Source organism: Megalobrama amblycephala, linkage group LG9 (genome assembly GCF_018812025.1).
Source record: "Megalobrama amblycephala isolate DHTTF-2021 linkage group LG9, ASM1881202v1, whole genome shotgun sequence".
In the NCBI taxonomy this organism is placed as follows: domain Eukaryota; kingdom Metazoa; phylum Chordata; class Actinopteri; order Cypriniformes; family Xenocyprididae; genus Megalobrama; species Megalobrama amblycephala.
Window position 1 is genome coordinate 39479991 of NC_063052.1, and position 27239 is coordinate 39507229.

Sequence of the window (27239 nt, forward strand, 5' to 3'; positions counted from 1 at the left end):
CTAAGTTAATTTAAAAAAATAAATAAAAAAATAAAAAAATAGGCAATTGGGGCATCCATATCAGTGACTGATGTAAATCGGGACCTCACCAATGCTGCCTTCACGTTGATTATAATCTTTTAAAGAAACATTGCTATGTTCTGGAAAAAGATGAAGATCTTTTTTAAAAATGTGAGTCTTTTTGCCATGAATGCAGTTTTTTGCCATTTCTCAGCTTTTTGTCAACAACAAAATAAAAAATCAATCAAAATCAGACCTCATCCTGAAGTCAACACAGTTATCCAAAATGTAATGAAAATGTTTGTAAAGAAAGAAAGTCCTACTGGCAGGTAGCAACACAACAAAACAAAATATCATCTGCATTTAATCAAAGTCCCTTTCTATGTCTATAGTCTTTGATTTAATACATGTAACATAACACATATAATACATGTGTGATGATGTAAAACAATTATTTCATCAACACAGCACTGTAAACAGCTGATTATTTTCCAAACTAGCCCTGACACTTTGTGGCTTGATGATGAACTGCAGTGGCTTGATGATGAACTCAGAAGTATTACAGTTTTTCTCAATCGATTTGACACATTTCTCCAAAGTAACATTTAACACCGTGATCTAAACACATTCTAACTTTTGCCAAACAGTTTAACTTTACTGCAAAATAAACCACTGCATTTTTCTTCTAGTAATTAAAAGTAAATACTTAACATCAAATCTACAGCCATATTGTCTATTGATTTTAGAATATTTTCAGCTGTGGATACACAGATACACTAACGAAAACACATGCCTTTTTACTCTGCCACAATGATCTATTGATTTCCTCTTGATGTTGCATTATCAGTCTTAATGTTATTTCCTTGTCAATACATATAAAACAGCCATATTTGCAGTTGTGCCAGCCTGACAATTGTGAATGTACTATACAAATTGCTGTGCAAATGTTATCAATTATCTCAACTGCTTTAAAACAACTGATATTTATAAAATTTGTTTATATGTACACTACCATTCAAAAGTTTGGGATCGGTAAGATTTTTTTTTTAAAAGAAGTTTCGTCTGCTCACCAAGGCTGCATTTATTTAATTAAAAATACAGTAAAAACAGTAATATTGTGAAATATTATTACAATTTAAAATAACTTTTCTATTTGAACATATTTTAAAATGTAATTTATTCCTGTGATCAAAGCTGAATATTCAGCATCATTACTCCAGTCTTCAGTGTCACATGATCCTTCAGAAATCACTCTAATATGATGATTTTCATAACATTAAGAAATGTTGTGCCTTTTGCTCATCCAAACTTCAAATGACATTTTAATTTAAATATATTGGCCTACATGTTTCATAAGTTTAGTAATTGAATCTGAAACTCAATCAATTAATTTTTTTCAGGTCTGTCTGAACTCTCTTCTTCTCTATGATCCTGACAGATGAACCATCTAAAAACCCAAAAGCAGGGTATAAGGGTTCAGTGAAAGTGGTCTGGACTCTGTGAAGGAGAGTCATTGTGTCAGAGACGCTGTAGAAGGACAGAGTTCCTGCTCTGTGATCCAGATACACTCCTATTCTAGAGGAGCAGACAGCAGGGATAAGGACCTGTAATTTATCATGTATGAAATGGACGTTCTGTGGAGCAAGTGACAATCTCCAAGATATTTTGTTGAAGCCAAGTCTACAGTCTTCACTGTTTCCTTTACGTCCAATTCCTTTGTAACAAACTGATACAACCCAAATGTCTCCACTGCACTCGACCTCCCAGTAACAGCGACCGTACAAACCCTCTCGGCACAAGATGTAGGGATGCTTGTCAAATCGCTCTGGGTGATCAGGATATTGCTGAACTTCAACTGAATGTGTTGCTTTTCTGTTCTCTTCTGACAAGATTATGTTTTTGTGTGCTGTGTTTGGATCCAGTTGTAGTTGACAGAAATCTGAGGATGGATGGATGCACACAAACAGAATGATAAACTTTATTATTATTACATTCTTTACAATTCACTTGACTGATCTTTATCAGTTAATATGTACAGGCCTATTTGTGTTTGTGAAAAACAGCTCAGCTTACATTGCCAAAATGTACTTGGAGTCTTTGGTTCTGGAGTCTGTGCAACATGAACATTTGACACTGAAAACATGAGAAGAAACACAATCGTAAATTCAATAGGTGTAATCATTAGGGATGTAACAAAATCAAAATCTCACGATAATATCTCGATATAAAGTCCACGAAACAATATTTATTGACTTTATCTGACAAAGTCTTATTGAAGTCAATAAGACTTTGTCAGATTGAAACAGGAACTTCCAGTGTAGTGTTTTCAGTTTTCATAATAAGGAAAAAATATTAAACAACCAATAAAAAAATAGTAGTAAGGGAAAAAAATGCACAATACTCAACTGTAAAATGAGTTTAACAGACTGCTAATCTCAACAAATTCACTAACACTTTACAAATACGGTTCATTAGTTAACATTAGTTAACTACATTAACTAATAATGAACTACATTACTACAGCATTCATTAATCTTTAATGTTAATTTCAACATTCACTAATATTTCATTAAAATCAAGAGTTGTATTTGTTAACATTATTTAATGCACTGTAAACTAACATGAACAGCTATATTTTTATTAACTAACATTAACAAAGATTAACAAATACAGTTATTACGGCCTTCCATTAAGCCGTTGGTGTCGGTGGCAGAAGTAAGCATGTTAAGCACGCGTGCCCATGAAGTCCATACACGCAGATGTTAAAATGCAAACTGTCTCTTTATTTTGTTCCAGTCAATAAACACTGCTTCCAATCAGTTTCCTGTGAGCTCTCATTCTTATACTGTTCATTCCTTGCAGACAGAACACTTTATCCATAATCCATGTCAACACGTAAGCAATCATCTGTGCAGTAAAACAATGTATGGCTTAACACGGTTAGCACGGTCAAAAACTGTTTGCCTCTCAGCCACCAAACACACCTGTTGTCTCATTAAAGGATTACTCCACTTTTAAATAAACTTTTGCTGATAATTTACTCACCCCTATGTCATCCAAGATGTCCATGTCTTTCTTTCTTCAGTCGAAAAGAAATTAAGGTTTTTGATGTAAACATTCTAGGATTTTTCTCCATATCATTCATTTCAATGGGCACCAAACGGTTGAAGGTCCAAATGACAGCTTCAGTGCAGCTTCAAAGGGCTTTAAACGACACCAGACGATACCAGACGATGAATAAGGGTCTTATCTAGCGAAACGATTGGTCATTTAAAAAAAAAATTAAAAAGTTTAAGTTTTATAAGCACAAATGCTGGCCTTGCTCTTTTCTCCGATGCGCGTTCGTGACGTCACGTAATACGCAATTACGTTGAAAAGGTCACGGTTGACATAGGCGGAAGTATCGAGTCAGTGTTTACATTACAAATATGCGGAAGGAGGATCGTATACACATATTCAAATGTCTTTGTGTCAGTTTATTGTTTAACCCTTTGAGCGGTACGTTCCCACATATGGGATGTTTATTTCTGTGCCCCTGGGCGTACGGTTCCACATATGGGATTTAGAATGTTCAGCGACGTCACATAACTGCTAGATTCAAACTGTGCTTTCGCGTTCTGGCTGCGAGACGGACGCGCACTCTCTTGTCATCACAGCTATGCAGTGTTTTCAGCCATATAATGTTTCTTTTAAGGTTTCAGACATTTAAATACGTATAAGCACCATTAAACAATACATTTGGAGTTTATAAAATACACACTGATGTCAGACGTCAGTGGAAGCATCAATAAACAGTGAATTCAAATATAATTTGCCGACATTTATTCATATCAGACACACATAATGGGTCTAAGTAACTATAAAGTTTACTCTCTTATTCTTCCAGTTCACCAGCCACTTAAGCCGAGTTCAGACTGCACGATTTTAGCCCCGATTTTGGCTCGCCGACAGGTTTTGAGAAATCGCCGACAAATGCCCGAAATCACAGGCAAATCGGTGCTCGTTCACGTGAGTGACAATCACGCAGTGTGAATGAGCAAAGACGCGATCTGAGAGAATCGCCGACGAGTCGCCGACACCCGTGAGATATTTGGCATGCTAAATATCTGGACCTGTCGGCGATTCAAAATCCTGCTGTGTGAAAAGTGTTCTGACTGAAAACTACATCGGCGATGACCGACAGCCAATGAGAGAGCAAGATACAGAGCAGCGGGGAGTTCGGGGAGGAGTTATAGACTACAACATCAGCAAGCATGGCTTTGTACACATAAACATTACAATTCTATCAAACAGAAACAAAGCACAAACATTTGCTTGACCATCCAACAGCAGCACATTGAAAAGTTACTTATTTACCTCCAACACACAATCCACAGTCTCCTCAACCATTTCCTCCTCCATATTCTTCTTTTCTTTTTCTTGTTTTCGCTGCAAATCAGCGCACAGGCAATTCGTATTGCAAGCTTCTTGCGGGCTACCATTTTTAATAATAATAATAATAACTCCGGTCTTGCACGCGTGATATCGCGTTGTTTCCTTGTCACATCTCGCGTGTTTTTGGTTGTGAAACGTAGTTTGCGTGCCAGACAGTTGTCGGCGATTCTTCCTATCATGCAGTGTGAAACCTTCTGTCGCCGATCCATCGTGCAGTTTGAACACAGCAGCGACTGAATGCTGGCCAAGATAGTCATGCAGTGTGAAAAGAACAGTGACCCGACTACTTTGAAAATCGTGCAGTCTGAACTTGGCTTTACTTGCATATATTTCAGGAGAAACTGATGTATTCACCTGTTGTAAATCAGACTGACAGAACTCTGTGAACTGCAGTGCAAACTAAAGCCGAGTTCAGACTGCACGATTTTAGCCCCGATTTTGGCTTGCCAACAGGTTTTGAGAAATCGCCGACAAATGCCCGAAATCACAGGCAAATCGGTGCTCGTTCACGCGAGTGACAATCACGCAGTGTGAATGAGCAAAGACGCGATCTGGGAGAATCGCCGACGAGTCGCCGACACCCGTGAGATATTTGGCATGCTAAATATCTGGACCTGTCGGCGATTCAAAATCCTGCAGTGTGAAAAGTGTTCTGACTGAAAACTACATCGGCGATGACCGACAGCAAATGAGAGAGCAAGATACAGAGCAGCGGGGAGTTCGGGGAGGAGTTATAGACCACAACATCAGCAAGCATGGCTTCATTCACATAAACATTACAATTCTATCAAACAGAAACAAAGCACAAACATTTGCTTGACCATCCGCAACAGCAGCACATTGAAAAGTTATTTATTTACCTCCAACTCTCCAACAGTATGAACACAGCAGCGACTGAATGCTTGCCAGTGTGAAAAGAACAGTGACCCGACTACTTTGAAAATCGTGCAGTCTGAACTCGGCTTAAGATGGCGGCGCCCATCTTAAGCCGAGTTCAGACTGCACGATCATAGATCAAGATCATAGATCAAGATAAAGATCATTTATAAAGGTTTTTAAACGACAAAACACACTCACACATATTTGATAATCGGAATATCATATAGTTGAAGACATGTAAGCAAGTTTGCGAATATTTAAAATAAAAAAGGAAAAACAAAATAATAGTGATCCATCTCTCATACAGTGTTATTGTGGCTACGTTCAGCGCTCGTGACGCACGCGACACGCACGCGTCGCCATGGAAACAATAAGGGCAAACGTTCTAAAATAAGGGTCGCCTTAAAAAAAAAAAAAACTCACTCTGGGGGTCAGTTAGAATATTTTAAACTCACGCTTGAAAGGTGTGCGTATCCTGGGTGTTTTAATATTAGAAAGCCTAAAATAAAATTTTTGTCAGGACAGAAATTTGTGACTTTTCATAGATTTCCTATACACAATCCTGAGCGAATGAAACTGTGGTTGCTACGCCTACGTCAACCGTGACCTTTTCAACGTAATTGCGTATTACGTGACGTCACGAACGCGCATCGGAGAAAAGAGCAAAGCCAGCATTTGTGCTTATAAAACTTAAACTTTTTAATTTTTTTTTAAATGACCGATCGTTTCGCTAGATAAGACCCTTATTCATCGTCTGGTATCGTCTGGTGTCGTTTAAAGCCCTTTAAAGCTGCACTGAAGCTGACATTTGGACCTTCAACCGTTTGGTGCCCATTGAAATGAATGATATGGAGAAAAATCCTAGAATGTTTACATCAAAAACCTTAATTTCTTTTCGACTGAAGAAAGAAAGACATGGACATCTTGGATGACATGGGGGTGAGTAAATTATCAGCAAAAGTTTATTTAAAAGTGAACTAATCCTTTAACCCCGTGCTCTAAATATACAGCCACATTAGAGCGACACCCAATGGAGAAAACATGTATTGCATTAAAATGGCTTCTACAACAGTAACAAATGTATTCCTCATGGTTAGTTCATGTTAGTGTTAACAAATTAACCTTATTGTAAAGTGTCACCACAAATTCACAAATTGGATTCATAAACACGTCACTTGTTTCTGAAAGAATGATTCTAGTTTTAACAGTAATTTGTTGCCACCTAGTGGCATAACAATGCAATCGATATATTAGCTAAGGCCCCGATATACTTCAAAAGAAGTTATTTTTCGTACATTGTTTAGGAGTAAAACAAAGTTCGAAATGCGTGAGCAGCGATATACTGTAAACGAACATCTGACGCTGCCCACACTGCTGAGAGCGACGGTTAGATGAATATGTAAATACATGCTGTACACTTTCTTCTCAGTAATAAAATAAACGAACTTCTCGTGAGAGCAAGCTGTTATGAACTTCCAAAAAGAACACAAAACGAACTTCATTTTGGCCTGATTTTGTTCGAAATGACGTCACATCAGTTCGTTCTTCGATTTTGTTTGAAGTGTATCGGGGCCTTTAGCCTATTTTAAGCATTTTCAAAAGGTGATTTATTCACTGTTGTCTATGTTTCTGTTTATCTGAATACTAAACTTTTGGATACTTCTGTTATAAATGGAATATTTGTAACAAAAATAATGATACTGTGTGTTTGAAAAGATAGTTTGTGAAGCTGTTTATATCTATCATGACAACTGCTCTCTAGATCAGTGGCAGCACAAACACAGATTTGAATGTGGCGATTTTATTTTTGTCTGAAGTTTAATATAGCCTACATGGGCGAATCGTTGTCATTTAGAAATTAGATCATATGGGTAATGAAATCAAGAACGCAATCTTTTGAAGACTAATCGTGCAGCTTTGTGCACCTCTCTCTCTGCATTGATACCTGACATATAGTAGCGCGAGGGCTTTTCACTGCATTCATTGTTGTAATATTCATGAGGTGAGACGTCTCTATTAAAGAATACACTCCTCGCACTTCGTTCTGGATAAGAACCGTTTCTTAGTTCCCAACCCTAGTTCCCACTTCCCTCCATTCTGCTCCACTTGGCTGAAAAAAAAAAAACGACACTTTTTGCCTGGAAGACATAGGTTATCATTACATACAGTCAGGTGACCACGACAATATCGAGACAATTTTGCTATCGCGATACCACAATATTGATAATACCATTACAACCCTAGTAATCATACATAGTATGAATGACACATTATATATTTCAAGGAAAAGAAGCATTCAGACCTTCTTGAGATATTCTTGCTCTTTGCTGTTGACAGGTGTCCTCCAAAACCTCCTTAAACGCTGAGATTGAAATGTCTTTAAAAGACAGATGAGTGTGTTGAGTGAAGCTGGGAACGTCTTCAAATGAAGGTAAAACACACACAGACTGGCAGCTCTGAAATAAGACAAATACAGCACTGCTTGTTACGCAAAAGAGACTATTCAAAAATGTGAAACAGTGAGTAAGTATAGAAACATGATGGTATAGCCTACCGATGAAAGGACTTTCATTACCTTCAGAAAAATTATCTGATCATCAGTAACCAGAAGTTTGTCAATCTCTGCTTGTCTTTTTCTGAGTTCTGTCAGCTCTTGATCCAGATGTTTGTGAAGTTCCTCTGCTCGATCTCAGTCTTCTCCTGAGCTCTGATCTGCTCTTTAATCTCAGAGCGTTTCTTCTCAAGAGAGCAGATGAGCTCAGTGAAGACCTTCTCAATGTCCTCCATGGTCTCTAGAGCTGAACTCTGTCAGAGACACAAAGATCTGATCATGCAGACAGGAACAACAGCTTAAATAATACATTCATGTGACCATCTCCATTATCATAGATGTTGTTGAAATCCAAAAGTGATTATGCTTTCAGTCTAATGAAAATGTCAAGATTTGAATTTTGCCTATTTAAAACATTAAAACATATAGTATATCTGTTGTATTTGTGATTTGACCAGTCATCTGGTCTTCATAGTACTGATACTCACTTTAAAAGACTTCACAGCTTCACTGAGTTCCTGCTGACCTCTCTCTCGCTCCTGGATCAGCTTCTGACACGCCAACTTTATCTCCTTCAACTCTTTCTAAGGATGTTGTTAACGTACAAAGTTAATATGTAAAAGAAAAATTGGGCTGCAAGCCAGAGACTAAAATCAGAGACCATTTCCTCAAAAAAGCACACTTTTGTTTATGCAAAATAAAGTTTAATATCATCTGTATACTTGTACGAATAGTGGATTGGATAAAAAGTTAATCATATAAAACTATGAATCACAGATGAACATGAATAAGCATTTACCTTTTGATTTGTCCATTCAGATTCCAGAGAAACCAAACGGTGGCCATTATGATTGTCAATCATACACAAATAACAAATACATTGATGATCATCCTGACAGTAAAACTCAATAAGTTTCCCATGACTGAGGCAGATGTTCTCCTGAATGTTTCTGGAAGCTTCGACTAGTTTGTGCTTCATAAACGCAGGAGATTCATAGTGAAGCTGCAGGTGAGTTTGACAGAAGGAGGCCAAGCACTGCAGACAGGACTTTACAGCTCTGTTCTTCTCTGTAGTGCAAACATCACACTCCACAGCAGCCGTTTGTAGGGACGTCTTCTGCAGCGTCTCCATCATCTCAGCTATCAGAGTGTTCTTCTTCAGTAGAGGTCTCTGACTGAAGCTCTCTCTGCATTGGGGACAGCGGTACGGCGGCCCCTGCTCCTTCTGGCCCCAGCAGTCAGTAATACAGCTCATACAGTAACTGTGTCCACAGGGAATCGTCACCGGCTCCTTCAGAGGATCCAAACAGACTGGACAGCTGAACTGATCCTCATACTGACTCACTGCAGACTCTGCCATTTCTGAAGGAGTAGCCTATAAATACACATGAAGACTTCAGATGCAAAAGCCTCTAAGTGCCATCTGAAATTTTCTTCCAAAATGAGCATTTTTATTAATTGCCATTAAAGTGAAATTACTGAACCTAAACAAATGAGCGTGATAAAAATGCTTATTTTAGAAGAAAATTTCAGACGGCACTTAGTGTCTTCACATGTAAATCATTAATGTAAGAGAGCATGTATAAAAATCTACAAAATGCTTATAGTTTTGTGCATTAATACGAAAGAATCTTAAACTCTTCATGTGTAACCAGAAGAATAAACATAATACATCCGGATTAACATATAAGTATTATCAAACACATATAGTAATAATTGAATGTTGATTTTTCAATGCAAGCAGGATTACTGAGGATTTCGGACATACTGCTCCTTTCACATACTATTTTCCCCTACTATATAGTAGGTAAGTAGGCATATTCGGACGCACTTTAAAGGTGCTAAAGAGGATCTTTTCGTCGACTGAGAATCCAAAGACTTAGTGAGTTTTTGAAATGAGCGCATGCGTAAGAACAACCCCCCTCCTTCACAGCTCATTTCGAGGGAACGCCTCCTTGTGCACGAGTATTGGAACACGAGTGTTTACCACCGGCATTCGCTGTGTCGTGTTAGTGGATTCATTATGTCGGACTCACCGCAGGTAACTCATAATCTGCAGTTGTTACTCCTGTCTCCTGACAAAAACATTGCATGCGGCGCCTGTGGAGTGTGGAAAGTTACTAGAGAGAGCAGCCGCTTGTCTCGCACAAGGAATGTAATGGCAGTGATTGACAAGCCAGAGGGCCAATCGTTTACGCGATGATCGCGTAAACGATTGGCTGATGTTTTTAAGGCCCTACCTCGTGCACAGATGATGTATATTTATATTATTCCTTTCAGTGCACCTAATAAATAGTCTTTTATCAGTTAGTAAAGACAGTTTCAAGTAATATTGCAAAAATGTATAAAACAAAACATCCTCTTTAGCACCTTTAAGTAGACGCACGTCCGAATCTCGCGAGAATTAGACGTCACCCAAGTAATTCTCACCTACTCTTTTATGAATACTTCGGATTCGGACATACTTTTTCGCTCGCCTACTGCTTTTCCCCTACTATATAGTAGAGAAGTAGGCGGTTTCGGATGCAGCCATTGTTTATCACTCTGCTTTTAAGATACAAGTTTCAGCAGTAGTTAAACATTAACTGTGAAAAGTTAATACTGCAGTACACACACAACGATTTTGAACATTTGCATTTAGACCCTATATAGTTTTTATTTTTGTAGCAATGTTAAATGTAAACAGAAAATTCACATGTGCATGTCCATTTATACACATTTCTTTGATGTATAGTATATAGTGAACAGAAAATTGCCACAAAATGACATCCAGGCAAGCTCCATATTTGTGCTTCTGAACATGGTTGATGGTAAGATTGTGATTTAATTATATCATATGGCAGATCATTTGCCAATTTAGCAGAATGAAAAAGATATTTTCACACACACACACACACACACACACACAACCACAACATATTTTCTTTAAACATCTAATGAAGTACAAACATTTAGCTATACATATAGATTATATATTTTATTTGTCTCACTTGAACAAAAATCCCCCAAAATTAATCAAAATTCATGAAAAATGCAACACCCTTTAGAAATCACTCAAAAAAAAAAAAAAAAAAGGTAATTAGGTACATTTATTAACGCTGTTAAACATGTTTAATCTAATGCAATAATGTGAGCACTTTAACAGCTCTGAAAGCCACTTTTTTTGACAGAAGTCCATAAATTGTATTGCTTTGACTTTGATATTGTATAGAACATTTTCTAATATCTAATCTTGACTATTAGAATTGGTTAATTGTAAATGCCAGTAGGTTTTACATTGCAAATTAATTTACACAAAATTGAAAACGGGAGGACTTTGCAAGCTAAAGCAGACACCTTGTGGCTTAACGATGAACTGCAATCGTCTGGTTTTCTTTGGCAGTACTGGTTAGAGAAAAGTTGACAGGAATGTGCAGACCTGATGCAGAAATCCATAAATGCTTTGGGTGTATCTATATCTTTAACTGTAAACTGTGCTTAATATGTATTTTGGATAATGTGGCAGTATGTGGCCTTATGTGTTTGGATTGTGTATGTGGGTGTGCAAATGTATTGTAACGTACAATGTAAAGCGACCTTGAGCTACAGAAAGGTGCTATATAGCCTAAATAAAACTTCTCTTCTCTAAAGAGTTTAGGATATCTTGTGAGTCTTTCATTACTGATCTAAATTCTCCTCTTCTCTAAGATCCTGACAGATGAAAGACTAACCCCAAAAGCAGGGTATAAGGGTTCAGTGAAAGTGGTCTGGACTCTGTGAAGGAGAGTCATTGTGTCAGAGACGCTGTAGAAGGACAGAGTTCCTGCTCTGTGATCCAGATACACTCCTATTCTAGAGGAGCGGAAAGCAGGGATAGGGACCTGTGATTTATCATGTCTGAAATAGAAATTCTGCTGATAGCGGGACAATCTCCACGACTTGTTATTAAACCCTAGTCTGCAGTCATTACTTCTTCCTTTACGCCCAATTCCTTTGTAAGAAACTGCTACAGACCAGTCGTTTCCACTGCACTCGACCTCCCAGTAACAGCGACCGTACAAGCCCTCCCGACACAAGACATTCATATAAACATCAAAACGCTCTGGGTGATCAGGATGTTGCTGAACTTCAACTGAATGTGATGCTTTTCTGTTCTCCTCTGACAGGATGAGGTCTTTGTGTGCAGTGTTTGGATCCAGTTGCAGCTGACAGAAATCTGATGAAGATGGTGAGAGAAATAGATAGTACTGCCAATAGTTATTAATAACAATAAGCAGATAAATTATTTAATATTTTTTTCAACAAATATAGAAATAGTTAATAAATAATATTACTAACTATCAATCAGCAAATGTGTGAGAGAACAACATATAAAAATAAAACAACTTACAGAGCAAAAATTCATTTGGATTTTTAGGTTCTGGAGACTCTGAAACATGGACATTTGACACTAAAGAAGGGGTAAGAAACAAATGCTTAAATGTAATATAAAATGTAATGAATTAAACAATACCTTTAAAAACATCTATTTTTAATACTGGTTAAAAGATTCAGACCTTCTCGAGATATTCTGGCTGTTTGTTGTTGACAGACGTCCTCCAAAACCTCCTTAAACGCTGAGATTGAAAGGTCTTTAAAATACAGATGAGTGTGTTGAGTGAAGCTGGGAACGTCTTCAAATGAAGGTAAAACACACAGACTGACAGCTCTGAAATGAGACACAGAGTTCAAACATGATTTGTGAAACATGAGACTTTTCCATTCAATAAGAGAGAAAAGCATGTATCTATGGTGATATGTTGTCATGTGAAAGGTTCACACACACATATTACCTTCAGACACTGGATCTGATCATCAGTAAACAGAAGTTTCTCAATCTCTGCTTGTCTTTTTCTGAGTTCTGTCAGCTCTTGATCCAGATGTTTGTGAAGTTCCTCTGCTCGATCTATCTCAGTCTTCTCCTGAGCTCTGATCTGCTCTTTAAACTCAGAGCGTTTCTTCTCAAGAGAGCAGATGAGCTCAGTGAAGACCTTCTCAATGTCCTCCATGGTCTCTAGAGCTGAACTCTGTCAGAGACACAAAGATATGATCACACACAGCAACAACAGCTTAAATAATACATTCATGTGACAATTTCCATTATCATAGATGTTGTTCAAATCCAAAGTGATTCAGTCTGACGAAACTGCAAGATTTAAATGTTTCCTATTTAAAACATTAAAACATATAGTATATCTGTTGTATTTGTGATTTCACCAGTCGTCTACATACTGACAGTAAATCTCCAGAAGTTTCCCATGACTGAGGCAGATGTTCTCCTGAATGTTTCTGGAAGCTTCGACTAGTTTGTGCTTCATAAATGCAGGAGATTCATAGTGAAGCTGCAGGTGAGTTTGACAGAAGGAGGCCAAGCACTGCAGACAGGACTTTACAGCTCTGTTCTTCTCTGTAGTGCAAACATCACACTCCACAGCAGCTGTTTGTAGGGACGTCTTCTGCAGCGTCTCGATCATCTCAGCTATCAGAGTGTTCTTCTTCAGTAGAGGTCTCTGACTGAAGCTCTCTCTGCATTGGGGACAGCGGTACGGCGGCCCCTGCTCCTTCTGGCCCCAGCAGTCAGTAATACAGCTCATACAGTAACTGTGTCCACAGGGAATCGTCACCGGCTCCTTCAGAGGATCCAAACAGACTGGACAGCTGAACTGATCCACATACTGACTCACTGCAGATTCGGCCATTTCTTTGCAGTGTTCAAAGATGAACAGATTCTCAGTCTCTGTCTGTAATAAGGGCTGTTTTGCCAAGAAAAGCAAAGTTATTGGACAAATGCTTGAGTGAACGTATGAATACTGTCAAGATTTTGCAAAGTCCAAGTATCTGAGCAAAAAAATTGTTTGAGAGAATCCTGATCACAATGTTAATCACAATGTTTCAATTTTTTAACTGAGGAAAAATTTTTCTGATCAACTGTAGGCTGTAAATGCTGTTCATATGCTTTCAATATAAGTTTAACTTGTATTTAACCCAGAATAGTCTCTTTAGTCATGATCACCACAGAAATAGTTTTGTATTTTTAAAGAATCATCGAAATTGTAGAGTAAAAAGTTTTGTAGTACACTTCAGTATGTAATCGAGTAGTTTCAATAGTACTATTTGCGTTTTTATTAGACAACAAAATACAAAATTAATCGTTTAGCAATGAAGTACAATGTAAAGTTTTGTTTCACCAGTTCTGTTACAAGTTACAGGAGTAAACACTCTGTACATACAAACACACACACACACACACACACACACACACACACAAATACATAATTGCACGCGATTTCTTTTTAAAAGCAGACAACATCATGATCTTTGAATCGTCCTTACCTCGACAGAAATACAGTTCAAATATGATTTACAGTTTATCCCAAAGAGGGGTGTGGATCTATTAGAGGTTGAATCACTTGTGTACTAGTGGAGAAACAAGTTTCATTTCTCCAGAATTCAAATACTTCCTGATTCTCAGCAGGTAGAAAATTAAAATGGGCGTGTGTTCAGTTGGGTTTTAACTCTACAAGTTACTTCTAGAAAATAAAAAAACAAAGAATCTGCATCAGTTGTGTTTTGCTTTTTATCACATTTACAATTTCTTACCTTTAGGCTTAGACACACAACTGAAGATCATGAAAGGGGTTTATCTTGCCCTCTACTGGGATTATGACCCTGTACTTGAGTAAAAAGCTCTTGGGCTAAACTTATCACAGTTGACATTAAAATATAAAGTTGAAATTTAATATAAAATACTAAATTAAATATTCTAGGTAAATCTATGTATTTTGACAATTTAGTTAATTGAATAATGACAAATTAAATGAAATCTCAAAATCTTACACTACATGCATAACTATGCATTTAGCAGATGCTCTTTTCTAAAACTACAATAGAGGAACATAATAAATTTGCCAGAGTCAGAAAGAAATATTTATTGTGCCAGTGCCACCAAAATTAAGTTTTTGAAATGTCAGTTTTGTCTACTCTAGCTGAAAGCTATTGTGTATCACACTGAGCTTTTAAGATTTCAGCAGTAGTTAAACGTTAACTGGGAAAGTTAATACTGCAGTACACAGAAAAAGATTTTGCACATTTGCATGTGAAGAGTTCAGATGCAAAAGCCTCTAAGTGCCATCTGAAATTTCCTTGCAAAATTAGCATTTTTATCAAGCTTGTATGTTTAGGTTCAGTAATTTCACTTTAATGGAAATTAATAGGTCCTTTTCATTGCCATTAAAGTGAAATAACCGAACCTAAACATACAAGCTTGATAAAAATGCGCATTTTAGAAGAAAATATCAGATGGCACTTAGAGGCTTTTGCATCTGAACTCTTCATGTAGACCCTATATAGTACTTAGATTTTTGTAGCAATGTGCGACAAGTAACATTTCTTTCATGTAAAGTATATAGTGAACAGAAAATTGCCATAAAATGACATCCAGGCAAGCTCCATATAAACATGGTTGATTGGTAATATTGTGATTCCTATTTTATTATATGGCAGGTCATTTGCCAATTTAGCAGAATTAAAGATATTTTCACACACACACACACAAACAAACACACACAACATATTTTCTTTAAACTTCTAATAAAATACAAACACTTAAAGATATCATATAATCTATATGTATAGCAATCACATTGTGTTATTGTCACGGCTGTGTTCATGAAGAAAGACAAAGAAGAAGAGCTCAATATAAAAATCCAAGTTTAATCCAAACAGGCAGAGTGGCAGATACAACACGACGTATAATGACGGTGATTGGACAAGGAACTGAAAACAAACAGGAACTTATACACAAAGGAAGATTAACTAATGACGTGCAGCTGTTATGGTGGTTAGTGTCCATGGTGACTGATGGGTGGCGGGAACTAGAACAAGGGAGCACATATGACAAGAGAAAACCAAAACAAACAGAACATGAGGGTGACTGTGACATCACGCCACCCTCCGGCGAGGTGCGTCCTCGTGCTGTAATGGGACATCCATGGGGAGGGTCAGAGGGGGTTCTGGAGGCGGGCGAAGTGAAGGTGATGAGGGAGTGGTGAAGGGAGGACGACGATCCCCTGGTGGCGTAGATGGTAGACAGCCGAGGGCACAGACCCAGAGCCAACAGCCCATGGCGAAGACGAGGGAGGGAGGAGTCTAGATGGTGACGTGGCTGACGACAACTGGGGGGCGACCGACAGAGGCATGGCCGATGGATACGCCGGCGCAGACGGAGAAGCGTTGGAGACGACCGACATCGCTGGTACTGGAGACCCAGGCAATGTCGCGGCGACGACCATCGAAGGCCTTGCCAGAGTACCCGAGGGCTGAGGTGGATCCGGTGTGACAGAGGACAGAGGCGACACCAAGGGGAAGGAGGAGCCCACTGACGTCATAGGGGTGGAAGGAAGGAGTGCAGCGGACGGACCGCAAGTCTGTGATGGAAGAGGTGCGACGACTGACCAAGGGGGAGCCGGCAGGACGAGGGAACCCGGAGGAACCGGAAGTCCGAGGGTCTCCAGTGAAGCTGTAGGTGGGAGGAGCCCCGACGGAGCTGTCAGACCGAGATGGAATGAGGATCTCAGAAGCCGGAGGCGGAGCCGCAGGATCCTCAGGTGATGGGGCTGCAGGTGGACACACGACCTGTGGCTCGACGTCAGAGCGGGGCTCCCACGGTAGACGGAGCAGGGCTGTGGGCCTCCGGCAGCAGCATGGTTGGAGGACTGGCTGAGCTCTGGGGTGATGGAGGTGGTGAAGATATCAACGGTGTAATGGTGAGTAATATACAGTCTTTACAGTCATTTATACCATACAGAAACAATTATGAGGATGAAGATACTGGGTGGGAAAGGGTGGGAGATGGAACTTCCTCACTGAAGTCGATTAGCCAGTCCTCATCCTCCATTGTCGTGACTCCCTCATCCGCTGATGTCGCTGGCTCACACCCCTGGTCAGACTTGCGGTAGGGCAGCACATCCGGGGCAAGGGTCAGCTCTGTCCTCTTTTCCTCGGGCTCTGGCTGACGTGTTGTGGCGGATGCTGGCTCATTGTCTGCAGGGGGCACATGCGAGTTCTCCACAGTTGAGGGTGTTGCTACGGGCTCTGGGTCTGGCTGTGTTCCAGATCGGGACGCGACACTCTCCAGACACTGAATGACAGCTTCTCTCCAGGTCAGTCCGGTGGTGTTTGGGAGGCCGAGGCCTTGGTGGAATGTAGCCCCGATCCGGAACAAGGTCTTGAGGGTCTCGTCGTCCAGGGAGCTGGTGACGGCCAAACAAATAAAGTCCTTGATAAACGAAAAAAGGTCTGGGCTCTCCTGAGCCTGGATGAGCATTATTGCCCTCTCATCCATTTTGGGCGGTCCGATCATCTGTCATGGCTGTGTTCATGAAGGAAGACAAAGAAGAAGAGCTCAATATAAAAATCCATGTTTAATCCAAACAGGCAGAGTGGCAGATACAACACAATGTATAATGATGGTGATCGGACAAGGAAGTGAAAACAAACAGGAACCCAGGGGTTAAAGCAGTGTGAAAAGCCCTTTTTATTACTGATCTAAATTCTTCTTTGCTCTATGATCCTGACAGATGAACCATTACTAACCCCAAAAGCAGGGTATAAGGGTTCAGTGAAAGTGGTCTGGACTCTGTGAAGGAGAGTCATTGTGTCAGAGACGCTGTAGAAGGACAGAGTTCCTGCTCTGTGATCCAGATACACTCCTATTCTAGAGGAGCAGACAGCAGGGATTGAGACTTGGGCTTTATCATGTATGAAATGGACATTCTGTTGATAGCGGGACAATCTCCAAGATTCTTTGTTGAAGCCAAGTCTACAGTCTTCACTTCTTCCTTTACGACTAATTCCTTTGTAAGAAACTGCTACAGACCAGTTGTCTCCACTGCACTCGACCTCCCAGTAACAGCGACTGTACAAACTCTCCCGACACAAGACATGGTAATATCCATCAAATTGCTCTGGGTGATCAGGATATTGCTGAACTTCAGCTGAATGTGATGCTTTTCTGTTTTCTTCTGACAGTTTGAGGTTTCGGTGTGCAGTGTTTGGATCCAGTTGCAGCTGACAGAAATCTGATGAAGATGTAGTTATTGATAACAATAAGCAGATAGATTATTTAATATTTTTTTCAACAAATATAGAAATAGTTAATAAATAATATTGTTAACTATCATTCAGCAATTGTGTGAGAGAACAACATATAAAAATAAAACAGCTTACAGTGCAAAAATTCATTTGGAGATTCAGGTTTTGGAGACTCTGAAACATGGACATTTGACACTAAAGACGAGGTAAGAAACAAATGCTTAAATGTAATATAAAATGTATTTAATGAAAAAACTACTATTTTTAATACTGATTAAAAAATTCAGACCTTCTCGAGATATTCTAGCTGTTTGTTGTTGACAGGCATCCTCCAAAACCTCCTTAAACGCTGAGATTGAAATGTCTTTAAAAGACAGATGAGTGTGTTGAGTGAAGCTGGGAACGTCTTCAAATGAAGGTAAAACACACACAGACTGACAGCTCTGAAATGAGACAAACAGTCCAAAAATAATTTGTGAAACATGAGACACTTTTTCCATTCCATAAGAGAGAAAAACATGTATCTATGGTGATATGTTGTGATGCGGAAGGTTCACTCACACATATAACAAAAATAACTGTCATTACCTTCAGACACTGGATCTGATCATCAGTAATCAGAAGTTTCTCAATCTCTGCTTGTCTTTTTCTGAGTTCTGTCAGCTCTTGATCCAGATGTTTGTGAAGTTCCTCTGCTCGATCTATCTCAGTCTTCTCCTGAGCTCTGATCTGCTCTTTAATCTCAGAGCGTTTCTTCTCAAGAGAGCAGATGAGCTCAGTGAAGACCTTCTCAATGTCCTCCATGGTCTCTAGAGCTGAACTCTGTCAGAGGCACAAAGATATGATCACCCACAGCAACAACAGCTTAAATAATACATTAATGTGACCATTTCCATTATCATAGATGTTGTTCAGATCCAAAGTGATTATGCTTTCAGTCTAATTAAAATGTTGCCTATTTAAAACATTAAAACATGTTGTATTTGTGATTTAACCCTATGGATTTGACCAGTCGTCTTCATACTGATACTCACTTTCAAAGACTTCACAGCTTCTCTGAGTTCCCGCTGACCTCTCTCTCGCTCCTGGATCAGCTTCTGACACGCCACCTTTATCTTCTTTAACTCTTTCTGAGGATGTTAACATAAAAAAGTAATTTAAGTAAGTAAGTTAAAAATATTAAAGAATTTTTACTAATATTATCAGCTCAAGAAACAAAGACAACTACCTGAAATGATAAGCATTGATTACCTTCTTGCTAGTCCATTCTGAATCCACAGACACCAAACGGTGGCCGTTATGATTGTCAATCATACACAAGTTACAAATGCACTGATGATCATCCTGACAGTAAATCTCCAGAAGTTTCCCATGACTGAGGCAGATGTTCTCCTGAATGTTTCTGGAAGCTTCGACTAGTTTGTGCTTCATAAACGCAGGAGATTCATAGTGAAGCTGCAGGTGAGTTTGACAGAAGGAGGCCAAGCACTGCAGACAGGACTTTACAGCTCTGTTCTTCTCTGTAGTGCAAACATCACACTCCACAGCAGCCGTTTGTAGGGACGTCTTCTGCAGCGTCTCCATCATCTCAGCTATCAGAGTGTTCTTCTTCAGTAGAGGTCTCTGACTGAAGCTCTCTCTGCATTGGGGACAGCGGTACGGCGGCCCCTGCTCCTTCTGGCCCCAGCAGTCAGTAATACAGCTCATACAGTAACTGTGTCCACAGGGAATCGTCACCGGCTCCTTCAGAGGATCCAGACAGACTGGACAGCTGAACTGATCCACATACTGACTCACTGCAGACTCGGCCATTTCTTTGTGGTGTTCAAATATGAACAGATTCTCAGTCTCTGTTCTGTAATAAGGGCTGTTTTGCCAAGAAAAGAAACATTATTTGACATATGCTTGAGTGAAAGTATGAATACTGTCAAGATTTTACAAAGTTCAAGCAGGCTATCTGAGCAAAAAAAAAAAAAAAAAAGTTTAAGAGAAGCCTGATCACAATGTTTTGATTTTTTAACTGAGAAAAAAAAAGTTCTCTGCTGATCAAATGCTGTTCATATGCTTTCAGTAGAGATTAACTTGCATTTATCCAGAATAGTCTCTTTAGTCATGATCACCACAGAAATAAGTTTGTATTTTTATAGAATCATAGAAATTGCAAAGGGTAAAACATTTTGTAGTACACTTCAGTTCAGTATGTAAAGTGTAACGTTTCAATATGTACGTTTTCATTAGACAATAAAATCCAAAATGAATCGTTTAGCGATGAAGTACAAAGCAAAATTGTGTTTCACAAGTTACAGGAGTAGAAACACTCTTGTATACACACATGATTTCTTTTTAAAGCAGACAACATGATCAAGTCATGATCTTTGAATGTTATGAAGTCCTTACCTCGACAGAAATACAGCTCAAATATGATTTCCTTTACAGTTTATCCCAAAGAACAGCGGTGTGGATCTATTAGAAGTTGAATCACTTGTGTACTAGAGGAGAGATAAGTTTCGTTTCTCTTGAATTCAAATACTTCCTGATTCACAGCGCGTAAAAAAATGGACGTGTGTGTTTTGTCTCTTAAAATAGAGATAGCCTATAATGAGAGAAAGAGAAATTAAATGTTTATTTTCCCATATGATCCACTGGTGAACATTTTTGAACTGTTATTAAACTTACACTTTAATTTATTTTGTTACTTCTAGACTTTGACACACAACTGAAGATCATGAAGGGGTTTATTTTGCCCTCTACTGGAGTAAAAACCTCTTGGGCTAAACATCACAGCTGACATTTGATTTTTGCAGAATATGTAAAATATGTCTTATTTCTTTTTTTATGATTTAATATAAAATACTAAATTAGATATTCTATGTACATCTATGTATTTTGACAATTTAGTTAATTGAATAATAACAAATTAAATACAATCAGTCAAATAAATACATCTGAATTACACTACATTTCTCTTAATTATAGGTATATTTTTAGCTATAGGAATGTCATAATAGTAATAGATTCAAGGATTCTTAAGACATTTTTTCCTAAAACAGCAACATTTTTACTTTGAAATTAATCAAAATATCATTGGTATTAACACAAATGCACCATTTCATTTAATTTTCTTTTTATTTTACCATAATTGCAGATTACATTATTAATTATATACATTAAACTGAAGAACAATAAATATAAAGATGAATATTTTAAAGAAATAATGTTATGTATGACAGGAGAGGATATTTTTAAAATATGCATCTTTAAGAGGTTTTCAAAAGAGCCGTTTCTCAGCTCACCATCAGATACTGTAGATATGAAACAGTAAAAATCAATCAAAATCACACCTCATCCTGAAGTCAACAGTTATTCAAATTGTAAAGAAATTGTAAAGAAAGGTGGTCCATTAGCAGGCAACAACACGGCAGAACAAAATAGTGGCTGCATTTAATACGTCATATAACACGTTACACGTGACGTACAATATAAAACATTTTATCAGCACCGTGCTGTAAACAATTTGTTTCATGGCCAATTATTTTCCAAACTAACCCTGAAACCTTGTGGCTTATTAAACCGAAATGAATCAACACTGAACTGATTTCACATGAATAATGACTGTTTACTGTTGTCTTTTTAGAGCTGCTTTACAGCAGAATTGAACACTGTTTGCATCACTGAATTGGTATTTTCCTGTTTATTACTGTGAAGCTGCTTTTAAACAATCTGGATTGTATAATAAAGCACCATATACATAAAGCTGACTTGATGATGAACTGCACAATGGATTCAGACATGGATTATTATCCATTAGCCAAAATTACAGAATACACAAAATCAAAATCATTCCAACATCAAACATTATTTATATCCAACTTGAGAGTGTCTTAAATAGGTGTTGTATATTCATTGTTAATCAAATTACAAAGAACATTTTTAATTAAATATATTGGCCAACATGTTTCAGGAGTTTAGCAACTAAATCTGTAACTTGAGCAATTATATTTATTTCTGCTCTGTCTGAATTGTCTTCTGCTCTATGATCCGGACAGATGAACTGTCTCCAACTCTAAAAGCAGGGTATAAGGGTTCAGTGAAAGTGGTCTGGACTCTGTGAAGGAGAGTCATTGTGTCAGAGACGCTGTAGAAGGACAGAGTTCCTGCTCTGTGATCCAGAAACACTCCTATTCTAGAGGCAGCAGGGATACGGACCTGTGCTTTATCATGAATGAAACTGAAATTCTGCAGATAATAACCCAGTCTCCATGATATTTTATTGGAGCCAAGTGCACAGTAATCAGTAATTCCTTTACGTTCAATTCCTTTGTAACAAACTGCTACAGCCCATTCATCCCCACTGCACTCGACCTCCCAGTAACAGCGACCGCACAAACCCTCTCGACACAAGATGTAACGAAACACATTAAATCGCTCTGGGTGATAAGGATATGGCTGAGCTTTATCTGAACATGATACTTTTCTGTTCTCTTCAGACAGTTTGAGGTTTTTGTGTGCTGTGTTTGGATCCAAGTGAAGTTCACAGAAATCTGAGGAGGAGGAATGGACAAAAAAACAAAAAATTATCAATGTAAACTTTGGTTTCAAAATGATCACATTGTAACAGATCATATCCATTGATACTTATCAATTAATGATTTGCCTTGAAGAAACCACAGCTCAACTTACACTGCAAAAAATCATCCTGGGTCTTTGGTTCTGGAGGATTTACAACAAAGAATTTTGAGACTGAAGAGAAAATACAAAAGTGTATGGTTAATTTGTTGGTTTAATCCTACAGAGTATGAATGGCATTATACAGTTACATATTAAAAGATTCAGACCTTCTCGAGATATTCTGGCTGTTTGCTGTTGATAGACGTCCTCCAAAACCTCCTTAAACATTGAGATTGAAATGTCTTTAAAAGACAGATGAGTGTGTTGAGTGAAGCTGGGAACGTCTTCAAATGAAGGTAAAACACACACAGACTGACAGCTCTGAAATGAGAATAATAATTCAGACATAGTCTTTGAGATCTTCTTAACAAAAAACAAACAAACAAACAAACAAACAAACAAAAAAAAACAACAGTAACAGCACAATAGTGTAGTACTTGAAGGTAAAACCAGAACAAATCTTTTCCAGAACATAAAATAAGCATGACACAATAGTGTTTCATTTTATGGATAGTTCTCAACATTTTTGCATCATTACCTTCAGAAAAATGACCTGATCATCAGAAATCAGAAGTTTCTCAATCTCTGCTTGTCTTTTTCTGAGTTCTGTCAGCTCTTGATCCAGATGTTTGTGAAGTTCCTCTGCTCGACCTATCTCAGTCTTCTCCTGAGCTCTGATCTGCTCTTTAATCTCAGAGCGTTTCTTCTCAAGAGAGCAGATGAGCTCAGTGAAGACCTTCTCAATGTCCTCCATGGTCTCTAGAGCTGAACTCTGTCAGAGACACAAAGATCTGATCATGCAGACAGGAACAACAGCCTGTATTTATGTGACCAATTTCAATGAAATTACTCCATTATCATAAATCTTTTCCAAATCTAGACAGTGATTATGCACTCTATTAGTCAAATAAACTGGTAACACAATTGTTGAAAATCCCATAGGTAACCTATTTTGATCTCAAAAAGGAGTTGTCACTGAAAGGTGAGGAGTTTGCATCTATGAAAACTGCATACGAGTATGTTTTTGGTCTTGTTTTTTCCCCTGCAAATGGCACTTAAGATTCTCCGTATAATTCTGTAATAATACGTCACTTTTAGAAACACTGTAAACATCACTGGCATCTTCTGATACTCACTTTAAAAGACTTCACAGCTTCTCTGAGTTCCCGCTGACCTCTCTCTCGCTCCTGGATCAACTTCTGACACGCCACCTTTACCTCCTTTAACTCTTTCTGAAGATGGTAACATAAAAAATGTATATTAAAGAACAAAAGTAGAAAAAAAACGTGGCCAATCTCATTTGTGGGGCTTAATAGTTCAAAGGGCCTGCTTTTTTATGTGCATCAATAACTTGAATTTATTGCATTTTAATTTAATTTTACATTTACAGAGTCACATTGTAAAGTGTGCACAGTTATTAAGCACATTTTAAAAAATTCACTTAACACCTTTATTTTTTCTTTATCAGCACTTCAAATCAATAACTTTTTATTGAACCCTGCAGACTGACAGTCCCGTAGACATGTATTTGAACAGCCCCACCTACTGGCCGGAACAGATAGCCTAATGAAGACTTTAAAAATAGGGGTGTAAAAATACATCGATATAGATCAATACATCGATCTAATGTCTAACGATCCGATGCATCGATGCAACGTGTAAAAAATCGATACCTGTGGGCTATTTATAGAGGCACCTTTGATTTAACACTCTCCACATTTTCACACAATATCAGTCTATGCATTATTGCCAGCGTGAGCATTCTCATTTAAACTACTTTTCAGAACTTGTGAAAGACGCTCGGGATAGTTGATGGAACTGTCACTGGCCGAGTTTTTTTACATTACACATTTTAGCACAGAACTAAAATACTTTCTTGACTGTTGTCATGTCATAAGCTGTCATTAGATTACTGTGTGAATATTTTATTTGTGGATGTCCCAATCAGGGTTCAGGATGTGAAATTTTGAAATAAATGTTTGTTATATATTTTGGTTGCAGTTGTGAGTTAATAAAAATTTAACTGGTTGTGTAAAATAGGCAAATATAATATCGAAATATTGATCGAATCAAATCGTATCGCAGAACTTTTTGAAATATCGGAAAATATCACATTGCTGGCTATGAGAATCAATATTGTATCATATCGTGATGAACTGTCCGTTTTACACCCCTATTTAAAAATGCAGTGAGATAAATGAAGGAATGCATTTGTGCTTTTAAAAACATGAACATAATGGAAAATAGCAGGGTGTTGTGACATGTTTTTTAAAATGTATCTTTTAACTTCATATGCGTTTTGGGGAGGGGGGTTACCACCGAGCCACCAACACTGCAACTCAAGAAAAAATGACAACTACCTGAAATTATACACATTTATTACCTTCTTACTAGTCCATTCTGAATCCACAGACACTGTATTGTGGTTTTTATGATTGTCAATCATACACAAGTAACAAACGCACTGATGATCATCCTGACAGTAAATCTCCAGAAGTCTCCCATGACTGAGGCAGATGTTCTCCTGAATGTTTCTGGAAGCTTCGACTAGTTTGTGCTTCATAAACGCAGGAGATTCATAGTGAAGCTGCAGGTGAGTTTGACAGAAGGAGGCCAAGCACTGCAGACAGGACTTTACAGCTCTGTTCTTCTCTGTAGTGCAAACATCACACTCCACAGCAGCCGTTTGTAGGGACGTCTTCTGCAGCGTCTCCATCATCTCAGCTATCAGAGTGTTCTTCTTCAGTAGAGGTCTCTGACTGAAGCTCTCTCTGCATTGGGGACAGCGGTACGGCGGCCCCTGCTCCTTTTGGCCCCAGCAGTCAGTAATACAGCTCATACAGTAACTGTCCACAGGGAATCGTCACCGGCTCCTTCAGAGGATCCAAACAGACTGGACAGCTGAACTGATCCACATACTGACTCACTGCAGACTCGGCCATTTCTTTGTGGTGTTCAAATATGAACAGATTCTCAGTCTCTGTCCTGTTAGAAGGGCTGTTTTGCCAAGAAAAGCAAAGTTATCCGATGACAAACTGTCTATTTTTCACTTAGGTGGAAGTATGAATACTGTCAACATTTGACAAAGTCCAAGTATCTAAGCAAAAAAAAAAACAAAAACAAAAAAAATTTGAGAGAAGCCTGATCACAATGTTAATCACATTTTGATTTTTTAACTGAGGAAAAATCAATGTTCTCTGCTGATCAAATGCTGTTCACATATGCTGTCAATAGAGCTTAACTTGTATTTATCCAGAATAGTCTCTTTAGTCATGATCACCACAGAAATAGGTATTTTTAAAGAATCATCGAAATTGTAAATAGTAGAAAATAAGGTTTTGTAGTACACTTCAGTATGTAATCGAGTACTCCGTTTCAATAGTACTACTTACGTTTTAATTAGACAACAAAATACAAAAATAATCGTTTAGCAATGAAGTACAAAGCAAAATTTTGTTTAACCAGTTCTGTTACAAGTTACAGGAGTAGAAACGCGGTACACACATGCGCACAAATACATTTGCACGCGATTTCTTTTTAAAAGCAGACAAAACGATCAATCTTGATGTTTGGATCTTATTAAGTCCTTACCTCGACAGAAATACAACTCAAATTTGCTTTACAGCTAAAGAACAGCGGTGTGGATCTTTTAGAGTTGAATCACTTGTGAATAAATAAGTTTCTTTTCTCTTGAATATGGCGGGCCGGAAGGTCCAAAAATATGGCTACCGACTTGTCGCGGGAATTCACTATACAATTGCCAGTAGCCACTGAGTTTACCACTGATAGGCCGGCGGTGCATCTGCATACACACTCTCCTCACGCAGCGAACGACTCACTTTCCTCACGCAGCTGACCACTGACTCTCCTCAGCCGGCGACTCACTTTCCTCACGCAGCCGGCGACTCACTTTCCTCACGCAGCGGACGAATCACTTTCCTCACGCAGCCGGCGACTCACTTTCCTCACGCAGCCGGCGACTCACTTTCCTCACGCAGCGGACGAATCACTTTCCTCACGCAGCCGGCGACTCACTTTCCTCACGCAGCCGGCGACTCACTTTCCTCACGCAGCCGGCGACTCACTTTCCTCACGCAGCGGACGAATCACTTTCCTCACGCAGCGGACGAATCACTTTCCTCACGCAGCCGGCGACTCACTTTCCTCACGCAGCGGACGAATCACTTTCCTCACGCAGCCGGCGACTCACTTTCCTCACGCAGCGGACGAATCACTTTCCTCACGCAGCCGGCGACTCACTTTCCTCACGCAGCCGGCGACTCACTTTCCTCACGCAGCGGACGAATCACTTTCCTCACGCAGCCGGCGACTCACTTTCCTCACGCAGCGGACGAATCACTTTCCTCACGCAGCCGGCGACTCACTTTCCTCACGCAGCGGACGAATCACTTTCCTCACGCAGCCGGCGACTCACTTTCCGCAGCCGGCGAGTCACTTTCCGCAGCCGGCGAGTCACTTTCTGCAGCCGGCGACTCACTTTCCGCAGCCGGCGACTCACTTTCTGCAGCCGGCGACTCACTTTCCTCACGCAGCATTAACTCTCCTCACGTTTCTTTTCAAATACTGTGATGGTGCA

The 27239-nt window shown here is 38.9% G+C and overlaps 3 protein-coding genes and 2 pseudogenes across 3 annotated transcripts in view; all 5 read right to left on the minus strand.

Annotated features, from left to right (window-relative positions):
• LOC125275865 (tripartite motif-containing protein 16-like) overlaps nucleotides 1–27239 on the minus strand; it is an 81007-nt gene that overhangs the window by 6256 nt on the left and 47512 nt on the right. The window lies entirely within an intron of this gene.
• LOC125275868 lies at nucleotides 1170–14999 on the minus strand (annotated as a pseudogene).
• On the minus strand, nucleotides 10244–13581 carry LOC125276270 (E3 ubiquitin/ISG15 ligase TRIM25-like). The gene is made up of 5 exons (XM_048203772.1): nucleotides 13111–13581; nucleotides 12665–12909; nucleotides 12400–12551; nucleotides 12234–12293; nucleotides 10244–12059 (listed from the first exon to the last, which is right to left on the minus strand). The coding sequence occupies exons 1-5, from the start codon at nucleotides 13579–13581 to the stop codon at nucleotides 11530–11532; spliced, it is 1458 nt and encodes a 485-aa protein (XP_048059729.1). The 3' UTR covers nucleotides 10244–11529.
• Nucleotides 15576–20525, minus strand: LOC125275872 (E3 ubiquitin/ISG15 ligase TRIM25-like). Its single transcript, XM_048203177.1, has 7 exons — nucleotides 20372–20525; nucleotides 19226–19841; nucleotides 19009–19104; nucleotides 18563–18796; nucleotides 18264–18417; nucleotides 18110–18169; nucleotides 15576–17961 (listed from the first exon to the last, which is right to left on the minus strand). Exons 2-7 carry the CDS (start codon nucleotides 19784–19786, stop codon nucleotides 17429–17431), a joined length of 1638 nt encoding a protein of 545 aa, XP_048059134.1. The 5' UTR covers nucleotides 19787–19841; nucleotides 20372–20525; the 3' UTR covers nucleotides 15576–17428.
• On the minus strand, nucleotides 21400–26287 carry LOC125275870 (annotated as a pseudogene).

What these genes read in the sequence shown, in the direction of transcription:
- LOC125275872 (XM_048203177.1), bottom strand. Translation starts at nt 19,786, where the DNA reads ATGGCCGAGTCTGCAGTGAGTCAGTATGTGGATCAGTTCAGCTGTCCA. An exon ending in ATCAGATCCAGTGTCTGAAG is followed by an intron (nt 18,418 to 18,562) that starts GTAATGACAGTT and finishes GTCTCATTTCAG; the next exon opens with AGCTGTCAGTCTGTGTGTGT. An exon ending in AGCTAGAATATCTCGAGAAG is followed by an intron (nt 18,170 to 18,263) that starts GTCTGAATTTTT and finishes CCTCGTCTTTAG; the next exon opens with TGTCAAATGTCCATGTTTCA.
- LOC125276270 (XM_048203772.1), bottom strand. Translation starts at nt 13,581, where the DNA reads ATGGCCGAATCTGCAGTGAGTCAGTATGTGGATCAGTTCAGCTGTCCA. An exon ending in TGGAGATTTACTGTCAGTAT is followed by an intron (nt 12,910 to 13,110) that starts GTAGACGACTGG and finishes TGTCTCTGACAG; the next exon opens with AGTTCAGCTCTAGAGACCAT. An exon ending in TCCAAATGAATTTTTGCTCT is followed by an intron (nt 12,060 to 12,233) that starts GTAAGTTGTTTT and finishes CATCTTCATCAG; the next exon opens with ATTTCTGTCAGCTGCAACTG.